At 53.3% G+C, this 10536-nt stretch overlaps 1 protein-coding gene across 2 annotated transcripts in view; it reads right to left on the bottom strand.

Annotated features, from left to right (window-relative positions):
• ABTB2 (ankyrin repeat and BTB domain containing 2) overlaps positions 1 to 10536 on the bottom strand; it is a 180802-nt gene that overhangs the window by 19781 nt on the left and 150485 nt on the right. For both annotated transcript variants that reach the window (XM_007468075.1, XM_007468076.1), the window contains one exon: positions 27 to 179. In XM_007468075.1, the coding sequence (XP_007468137.1) occupies positions 27 to 179 (153 nt within the window). The remainder of the gene's footprint in view (positions 1 to 26; positions 180 to 10536) is intronic.

Genomic DNA, 10536 nt, shown 5'->3' with positions numbered 1-10536 from the left:
CCCACCCCGCCTCCCTGGTTCCGTACTTGAGCTGCCGGGGCTCACAGTCCAGGCCGGGCAGCAGCAGCCGGGCCGCCTGCCGGATGTCGCCGCTGTCCACGGTGAGGCTGCGGCGGTGCTCTGCGTAGGTGATGGCCACGCGCATCCACTCCATCAGCGGCGGCAGCAGCATGAAGGGCCTGGGAGGCAGCAGAGAGAGGGGGTCAGGCCTGGGCGGGCTGCTCCCTGAAGCACAGAAGGGGACCCCCTTCAGCACCCACTCTCAGGACAGCCGCGGAGGCTAGGTCCCCTGTAGCCTTCCGGCTGTGGGAGGTGGAGGGGGCCTGACTCTTCTCATGGAGAACGCGATCTGCCCCATTCTACAGGAGCTCTGTCAGGACTCGGAAGGAATCCCTGTCATGGGCCACGAGCAGAGCCTGAGGGCCTTAGGTGGCCCATCAAGGAAGGGGCTTGCCAGCATGTGGAACTGGGGACTCCTGTCCCCTCCACAGAATTCAGACGGGGTCCCCCTCTCTGCAGAGGGGAGAGGACGCCTGCCCTCTGGGTGCTGGGGTGCAGAGGAAAGAGTCGAACAGACCCAGGCTCCAAACCCAGCTGTGCCCCTTCATTCTCACAGACAACACCCCGAGGCTGTTTTCTTCTGCACTTATGAGATGGGGCAGTCCCCACTTCTCAGGATCACCGTGAGGCCACATGGGACGACACATGGCACGCTACCTGTGTGTGGTTGACAGCCACTCCCTCCTCAGCTGACCCCCGGGCTGAGGTGGGCCTATGTCGCTTCCTGTGGCAGGCAGGGTGGCCCCAGGCTGGCGTCTGAGGTCCTCCAGGGAGGCCCTGTCCCAGGACCTATGTCACACCCAGAACCCCATGGCCACGGTGTGGGGCAGCTAGGAGGAGGCAGGGAGAGGCGGTTGGTTCAGCAAGGCCTCTGAGCTACAAACTCAGGGGGCACCGGTCACAGGTGTTCTGGGTGCCAGCAGGGGGCACCATTCACAGGACAGCGACTAGTGCCGCCTGGTGCTGAGCAATACCATGGTCCTGCCGCTCAGGGCCGGTCCCTCCCCGCCCCAGGCCCTGCCGTCCCTACCCCACCAAGCTTGACTCCTGTCCTCCGCCCATTCCGGCCCATCTCCCACGGTGAAGACCTCGGAAGACCACTCCACAGCCCAGCAGACCCCATGCTGTGGAGGGGCCCCGACCGCCAGTCTTGGCTTCATGCCTACCGCCCCCCATGCCCCCTCCACACCCCACTTCATCTGATACCCTGGGATCCTTGTGCGTTAGGCCCTTGCTGTCGCCATCTTTCCCCTAGACACGCAAAGAGGTACTCGGTCCAGGAAGACGACCTCCATCCTCTCCCCTCAGCTCCTGAGTAAATCAATTGCAGGGAATCACCTAAAGATGCCCTCACATGACTGATCTCAGATCTCAAAAGCTTAGGTCATCTTCAAAGTTTGCAAAGCTTCTCTTCTTGAGGGCAAAGGATGCTTTCTTTCATTCATTCATTCATTCATTCATTCATTTAAAAAGAGAATCAGACGGGATTCTTGAAAGTGGTTCATTTGGAAATTATTTTGATGTCCTGGTTCTGTCATTTCTGAAAATATTTCTAGGTTAGAGTCATTTCACTGGTGCACTGAGTGTACCAATCACTATGGTGACAAGGCGGCCACAGGCTGGGAAAGCCTTGTAGCCTTGGCCTTCAAGGATGCCCAGAACCTCACTCAACTTACTTTCCAAGCCTGGCTCACACGTTTCATCAGGACACATCTGACCATCAGGCATTCGTGGTTCTCAAGCCCACCCTGCCCATTCCCACCTCCTCACAAGAACGAACCAGCTCTCACCTCTGCCCATCCAGATCCTATTTCTCCTTCAAGGCTTAGTTCCAACGCCACTTCTTTCTAGAAGCCTTCCCACATCCCTTTTCCAAAGAAAATAATCTCTTCCTTCTCCAAGATCCCTTAGAATTCTATCCCAGAATGAATGCGTCTCATCTTCCTGACTAGATTATTCCTCTTCAGGACAAGAACGATGCCTTCCTCATCTCTGGTTCTCTAAAATATACCCAGCACAGGTCCTAGACACAACAGATCCTCAATAAACCGAATGACTGCAAGGATGGCTAAGCATCAGGAACGTGGCATAATGCATCCAAGTTATCAGTTCTGGACCGAGTCCTGTTTCTGCCCAGAAAAGAATGGCATATACTTTTCAGAGTCACAACGTGGACTCGTTAGAGTGGGAAGCCAGGACCCTATGGGCGGGGGAGCTTGTAGAATCCAGGAAGGAACAACAGTCCCTTTGTGAATTACTCCCGTTTCCAAGATCTTCTTTAATTGTGAATGCCCATTTGAATTCCCTCCAGATGTCATTTTGGAATCTTACAATTCTTACACTCCAACGCTACAAAGGCGAGCTCAGAGACATACTCCTACATGCCAGTCCTTCTGACCCAAGGGGAAGGTTTTTATCTAAACCACCAGCATTGGAGACTGAAGGGTGAACAAAAAGACAGTTCGTGGATTCGCCAGCCATTCTTCCCTATCGTGGCCAACGGCCAAGACAAAGAGCCGAGTGTGGCCATGAACGCTCTAAGCAGCATCTCCCAGCTGCACTACGGGAAATCCAAGAGGGAACTCAGGAAACCATGAAGTCTAATCAGATGGTGTCATGATTCATTCTCCCGCTGCCTTGTGCCTCTTATAACTCGGCACATGAAAAGACGCCGTGTTGATAACAGGTGGGCAGATACTGGGGATTGGTTCATTCAGCCTCCATTTTACCATCTTAGCCGAAGACGTGGAAAATTGAAAACTACATTTCCCAGACTTCTTTGCAAATTAGGCTTCACCATTAAGACGAAGCTGCACGAGATCTGGAAAACGGATGTGAGGCGGAGGCCACCTTTGCGTCCCCTTTGCTTGTTTCTGCTAGCAAGCCAACTCATAAAACATGAGGGATTTTTTTTCCCCCCTGCAGAGCATTCCGGTGTCCATTTCCCAACTTCCTGAGTGCTCCAGAGGCAGCAGTACTGCTGTTGAAGGCAATGGCAGAAGCTTCTTGACTCCAGCTTCAATCCTGAATTGCAGTTCCCAGGGTTATCTCCGAGGGAGTAGCCGCCCTGATAGTAAGTTTTGTATTATCCTTGGAGTCATTATTGGAGGCTCAGCCTTGAACCTGCTCCTTGAGTCCTTCCAGTGATTCTTTCGGCACCGAATTCCCTGCATTAAATCCCTTTCTGTTTAAAACACCTAAGGTGTTTTCTGTTTCCTGAACTGCACACTGATTAATATTCTCAACATACAAAAATCCTTCAGGGTTAAAATTGTCACTCTGCCACTGGGGTGGTGGCTGGTGCCCACCTGTCCACAAACAAGGCCATTGCAGCCCCCCAAATGACCTCTTCAGGCCTTTCTCCTTGGTCTACCCACCTCCATGACCTGCGGCCCATAGGAAGGTAAAATGACAAGCAATTCATGGACTTTCTCAGTAACATCCTTCCCTTGGCCTGTGGGTTCCAGGCTACTATTTCCTTTCTGGTAATTTCATCTAGCCCACTGGGTATGCTGAGAAACTGGCCTGCATTACTGGACATTCTGGAAAATCCCTACAAAAACTCCCATCTGTACCGGCCATGGCTGCATCCTAACTGTGGAGTGAAAAGGCTCTAGAGGAGCAAAGCTGGGAATGACTGAGTATGCGTCGTCCCCAGGGTCTCTCTGCTTGGTTCCCTCCCAGAGAAAAAAGCCTGTTTCCCTCTTCTTGCCTTTTCCCTAGGCTGAGTGTGGCTGCAAGCCACTAACTTTCCCCTTTGCTGGGTCTGGCACCATGGAATAGCGGTTCTCAAGCACTTTGGCCTCAGGATCCCCTTTGTACTCTTACAAATTACTGAGGCCCCCCAAAGAGCTTTTATTTATGTGTATTGTTCTAGCGCTAATTATTGTATCAGAAATTAAAACAGAGGACTTCAAACATCTGAATACACAAACTCATATTCCGTCAGCCATCGGAGTGATACTATGCTCACATGTCACACAGCTTCTGGAAAACTCCCTGGAAACTTGTGAGAAAATGAGTGAAAAGGCAAATAACACCTTATTATTGTGAATATAATTTTGACCCTGTGGACTCCTGAGAAGTCTCACTGCGAACCACTGCCTTAGACAAATGTAGTCGATCCCTAAGGCAAGGCTGCTCTCAGGTGTGGGGCTGGGATTCTGTCCCAGTCCAGCCAGTTCTAGAATGGTGTGTGCTTTATATGCATGCTCCCGGCCTAAGGATCTGAGTATCCCACACTGAATCCTCACTGGGAGACAGCCCTAGTTTTAGGAAGCAACCGAACTGGCTCTGTAACCTTGGGCAGATCATTACCTTCTCTGGGCCTGTTTTTCTTTTAAAGATGGCGTTAAGTCAGTGGTTTCTAGACATTTTCCGTCACGAGAAACCCTTTTGCTGTTATTTCACAGCCTCCACATGACAATAGCTGTACCTACTCTACAGAGGTCAAGAGCATAGGCTCTGGTGGGAGACTGCCCTAGGCTGCAATCCACTGCACTCTCAATGAATTAAATTGTGATCCTGTGCAAGTTATTTTACCTCTCTTAGCCTCAGTTGCCCCATCAGCAAAATGGGTGTAAATAACAGGACCACCTCACAAGATGGTCAGAAGTTATGTACATAAAGGGCTTAGCACAGCATTTGGCACATGGTAAGTTCTTGGTAAAGGTTAACTATTACTACCATTTTAGTGTCTGTTGATAGAGAAAATACATAATAGCAGAAAAGGCTATAGGAATCTAGGGTCCTAATAGGAATATAGGGTCCTATTAAATGCCTCAGCTCCAGCCTTCTTCAAGTCCAGCCAATTCCCTCTCCACACACCCCAACCCTCCAGCAAGTATAAACATGTAAAGCTTGCAAAAGCCTGCCAGCGAGCTGCCCACCACCCACTCATAAAACAGAGCAACAAACACAACCGCTAAGTGGAGTGTGATCTGGAGACCGTTTCTGGCAGTGCAGACCCTCGGCCTGGGCTGTCAAGAACCTTGAAGAGGGGAAGGGACAACGACAACACAGACCCAGGGGCCATGGGGTCAGAAACGTGCGAGGTGGTGACGGGGTGTGCACGGGATAACTGTGAGGGACCTGCCGCCCCTAAATGCCGTTGGCGGCCTAACCAACCTCAGAAACACCACACACCCGTGCGCGCGTGCGTGCACACACACACATGCAAGCGCATCCGCATCCGGTCAGGCTGCTACCGTGACAAACAAAGCCACTTAAAAGGGTCACCGACTGGGAGCATTTGTCTTTGTGTGCATAAAATAGCAACTAATGTCACGTGGGGGAGGTGCAAAATACACCAAAGAAAACGGGTCTTTAACAGGAAAGGGGGCGAAGAGGAGGAAACAGAGACCTGGGGAGGCCGCGCATCTCACCCAAGGTCACAGAGCCCTTCAGCAGCAACAGGGGGCCCAGCCCTATGTGTCGTGACTCAGTTTCTCTTCCTCTCTCTTTAAATTAATCATACAGATGAGCCTGAGAATATCAAGCCAGTGGGCTCACAAGGCCCTTCAATAGGACCAGGCCTGCAAAAGCCATTTTTGCCTGTTAAAAAAATGAAAGAGAATAAACTTCTTAAGGCCTTGGTTTTAAGAGGTCCCTGCAGCCTGGGGAAAAACAAAAACCTCTGCCCCACTCAGCAAGCATATGATTTATTGGGATTACAGTCCTATAAGCAGTGTCTTAACAACATGAAACAGGAAACGCCTCCAATTTCCAGCTCAAAGCAGGCTCTGTTCTTCCTTGAGGTGGGCAGGGGCCTTAGGGAGAGAGTCAGGTTGGTAGATGGGGCACAAGCCTGGAACTGGAGGCCCAGGCGTGAGAAGGCCTTGTGCCTCTGTCCTCAACTGGCAGGCCAAGTCTGGGGCCAGCAGGTATGTCCCCTCAGGCAGGCAGATCTGGGAGGTGCCCACTGGTTGGGCAGGGCCTCGAGACCCGGCCTGAGCTCAGCCCTGGGAAACCGGGCTGTGGTTTCTTAACTTCCACCGTTGGCTGGGAGGACACAGGACTCTGGGGTGCAGGCCTGGCTGGGAGGGTCTGGGGAGGCCCATGATACCTTAGAGCCCACCCTGCCTGTGAGCATCCTTAGTCTAGGAAAGGAATCTCACAGGGACCACCAGCTACACAGCTGCAGGTGATGGTCAAGGGAGGGGGTAGCCAGAATGTCTCCCACTCTCAGCCCTAAATTCTTGCACTGACTCTGCCCCACCTTCAGTGGGAATCACTGCTGAGCACTGGCGTTGAATGGGGTGACCTTCCCCCGAATCCATCGTTCTCAGGGACCTTGCTGGGAAGCACGCCGCTTCCATGCCCTACCCTGCTGTGCTGCCTGGGCTGGGAGCTGGCAAGTGGCACCGTCAGGAACCTGAGAAGATGCCAAGCTTTTCCCAATCAAGTGACAGCTCTTCAAGCAGAGATGCTCTAGGAAGGTCAAGGTCGGCTCTGCTCTGCCAGCTCTGAGGCCCTCACCACAGGTCCCCCAAGATTTCTGGAGGGCCACAGTGGCCGAACACCAAGCCAAAACATCCATGGAGAATGAAACCAACATTGTCCCAAATGAAGTCAGATTCCACTCCCAGTACAAAGGAAGCGATTCTAGTCTGGTTCACATCTTGGACTAATTATCTTTCTAGAATTGCTTGGTAAACCAGAATGGTTTGGCTCAGCTTGGAGTCAGAGCCGGGCAGGCATCTCTCTTCTGACCCCGGGGCCTATCTCTTCTGGCAGCCCCGCTGCCTCAGACCCTGTAGCCGACCCCTGGCAGAATCTCCACGTGGGGTCAGGTGACTTCTGTTAGAGGCAGGGCTTAGGACTTTCTTCTGGGAAATACACTTTTCTTATTGAAACCCATCTGGTACAGATTAGAGGCACTAGAAAAACCTCCAGTTGCTCAGATATGCATATGGATATAAATTTAGATTACAACCAAGTCATGATTAGCTGTGAACGATTTCCCTGCCTCTTCCCATTGGTTGCCTGTCAGGGAACCGAAACATGAGCTGTGGGATGGGAGGCCAATTGGGTAACAATTGGGACATCCTGGCCTGGCTCCGAGGCATCCAGGAATAACTGGGAAACACAAACAACTAACGTGTACAGAGCATTTGCTAAACACGTGACATTGTTTTAAGCCCTTTATATCTATTGACTTATTTCATCCTCATATCTCCTTCATGAAACAGGTACTATTATTATCCCCACTGTACGCATGGAGAAACTGAGGGCTGGAGAGGTAAAGTAACTTGCTCCAGGTCACGCACCTAGTAAGTGGCAGAGCTGGGATGTGGTCCCATGCGGGGTACCCCCCATGTCCAAGCTCCCAAATAGTATATTCCACTGCCACTTAGCTTAGTAAGTTGGCCCTGGCTTTCCATTTTTCTGGACCTGGACATCTTGGGGACTGGACCACTTCTGAGAGGGAAAAGGAGTGCTATTGCCAACAACACTGGGACAGCAGGCATACATGAGAAGTGTCTCAGGCAAACACAAACACCTGGTCACCCTGGCATTAGGCACTGGGGTAAGGCACCTTACCTGGCTCATGGGTCTCCTCCAGGCAGTGGGAGGCCCTCCCTCGCTGCCCACCCACCCTGAGCCTGGTCCCCATTCTGCCCTCAGCACCGCACCCTCACAGCACTTAGCCCATTTGGTATCATTTTGTTTGTTCGCATTCTTTTTGTCTGCTTTCCCCTCAGGATATAATTTCTCTGAAGGCAGAGACTGTTTTACTTACTGATGCTGCCCATCCCCCAGCACAGAAGCCCATGTTAGAAACTCAACCTTTGAATTCAGAAATGCATAGCTCAGGGAATTCCCTGGCGGTCCAGTGGTTAGGGCTCTGTGCTCTCACTGCCGAGGGCCTGGGTTCAATCCCTGGTTGGGGAACTAAGATCCTGCAAGCCGCGCGGTATGGCCAAAAAAAAAAAAAGAACAGAAATGCATAGAACGTTTCTCACTCCTAGAGGCAAAGCCCTCTGGCTGCTAACATGTTCTCAGGGGTCCGCTCTTACTCCAGAACTCTCTGCAGGGCTCCCGAGCTCTAAGGCAGGCAGGTGAGCTCCTGAAATGGGGAAGTGCTTCGTCTTCCATTCTTGGAGGCTTGGGCTGGCTTGGGTATTAACAAATCTCTTCAGAAAAAAAGAAAATATTTCCCTGATAAAAAGATAAGCATGCCACAGGAGAATTTTCTACCCAGGAACAGCTTCCTGGGGGAGCTCGGCTGACTGGGGCTAAGGTGGTTTCTGGGAGGGCAGCTAGGATGGCACGTGGAGCCGTCTCAGGGAAGGGACGGCAGGTGTGGTTCGGCAGATGTCCACGTGGCCTTGAGCCGCGATGGAGGGGACACGGCCATCTGTCTTTGGTAACTGGGCCTGACTCCAGGGTGGCCTCTTATGTGGGTGGGATGGTACAGATTTCACTGGAGACTGCATGCGGGCACCACCCCTCCACCTTCTCCCCTACAGCAGGGAGGGCTCTGAGTGCTGCAAGGGCCAGGGCATCTATCTGGCCCATTTCTCAGGCCAAGGCTTCCCTGTGTGGCAGCCTGGCTGGCAGGCGGCCTGACTGGCAGGCAGCTGGCAAAGCAGGCCAGGGTATCGCTGCTTCCCACACAAGTGGAATGGAGCTGGGTGAAAGCAGGCCTCCCTCTCTCCGCTTGGCTGGGGTGTGGCTCCCTTGGCCTCCCGGCTGCACCTTACCTTCGGGGCTCACTGCTGCATGAAGATGCAAGAGACTCAGAATCACCCAGGCTCGGCGTCTGTGATGGCTGACGAGAGACCACAGCTCTTTCACCCTGTGGAAGCCAGACAGTCAAGGGCCTCCAACCTGTTCAAACACACGCCCCTTCTTTTGAACACACACTTTCAGAATCATGGTGAGGGCACTGCCACCAGCGATTGGCCTCTGCCAGCAAGTCAGCTTGGGAGGGCCCTACGGCTTAGCTCTCCTGCTTCATTGACCCAACAGGCAGCTGCTGGGCAGTGGGCCAGGGGTGGGGTCATTGATTTAGAGTCTCTGAACAGGTGTTCCTGTCCGGATTCAGCTGGGTGTTGTCACACAGCACCCGCCTCCCCCACCCCCCACAGTCTAAGGCAGAAAGGTGACCCATTCACACTGTCAGGTAAAGAGTTTCCAGAAACTTCCAGGAGGAGGTAGAGGCATGGGGCTCTTGAGGCCTGGCGGGAGATGCACGTGTGCAAGGTGGAGCTTCCCGACTGGCAGCTAGTGGCTTTGACCTGAGCTGGAGACGGTGGTGCACTCTAACCCAGCCAGAGGAAAAGGCTCCCAGCACTTGACCCTGCTTTCTGCACCCACAGCCCAAATGCAGCCTCAGGGGAGACGCTGGCACTGGCTTCTGAGCAGCAAAACCACATTGCTAAGATTTGCTGAGGGCCTACTACGTGCCAGGTAAGCAAGAGGCCATTCTGAAAACATTACCCTCTAATACAGCCACCCTGCAAGGGTGTTTTACAAATGTGGAAACCAAGGCTTTGAGAGGTTTGGACACACGTCTGAGTTCACATAGCTAGCCAATGGCGATCTGTCTGGCTCTAAAAAGAGAGATTCCGAGGTCCTTCCCGAGACCAAACTGCCATGCGCAAAGTGCTCTGAGCCTGCTGGCTGGTGGAGAACTGGAAGGCAGAGCGTGAAGGAGAAAACAGTCGCCCTGGTGCGCCCACTGCCCCACTCTGCCCAACTCCAGCCTCCGCGCCCACAGCCTCAACAGTCCTGAAAGCAGCAGGGAACGGGGTGCTGGGCTGGGCCCCAAAGGGACACTCCGGACCCCTTAAAGCTTTCTTCCCCCAAATCTCAAATATTAAAGCAGCAAAGGAAGCGGCTGTCAGAGGCAGTTGGTCTTGAGGGAGGAGGGAAATCTGGGGAGCCGGCTGGCAGGCAAGTAGGAGCAGGCCAGAAACCAGCCCAGCTGGACTCCAGACATCGCCCGAGCTCCTATCCTGGCCCATCCTCGGCGTCTGCAAAGTCCACAGCTCAGCCTAGGAAGCCACCTTCTGTAAGAAAGCAAACTCCATTCCCTTGAGTTGGGACTTCCCAGCACCCAGACACCCTCTGGGAGACAAAGGGCACTGTGGCGGCCCCGTGACAAAAACCCCCCTGGGGCTGGCAGTTCCCAGTCTTCTTCTCTGTGGGGACCTGCGGGTGCGACAATGGGACAGGAAATCACACGCAACAGGCAGCCCCGGGGGCATTTGTCAACAGCTGGGTCGGGATCCTGTTCTTTCTCCAGCCCCTGTTATCTGGCACTGCCACTTCGTCTGTCCCCCATCCCTGGCTCACTCCTTCTCGGATGCCGGACAGATGCCCACCCTCTCTGGCCACCCAGAGCCAGCTAACTCAGGCCTGTGGGGGAAGAAGCCCTGAGTGGTTGAGAGCGAGCAGCCCAAGTCACGCTGGGCAGGAGGTGCTGATGGAGACCGGTTCCCAGGGTCTTTCTCTCTCCCCCGGTGGGGG

The sequence above is a fragment of the Lipotes vexillifer genome, unplaced genomic scaffold (genome assembly GCF_000442215.2).
Source record: "Lipotes vexillifer unplaced genomic scaffold, Lipotes_vexillifer_v1.1 scaffold451, whole genome shotgun sequence".
Classification (NCBI taxonomy): Eukaryota; Metazoa; Chordata; class Mammalia; order Artiodactyla; family Lipotidae; genus Lipotes; species Lipotes vexillifer.
Note: the sequence above shows the minus strand (reverse complement) of the source record. Positions and strands in the feature narration are given on the sequence as shown.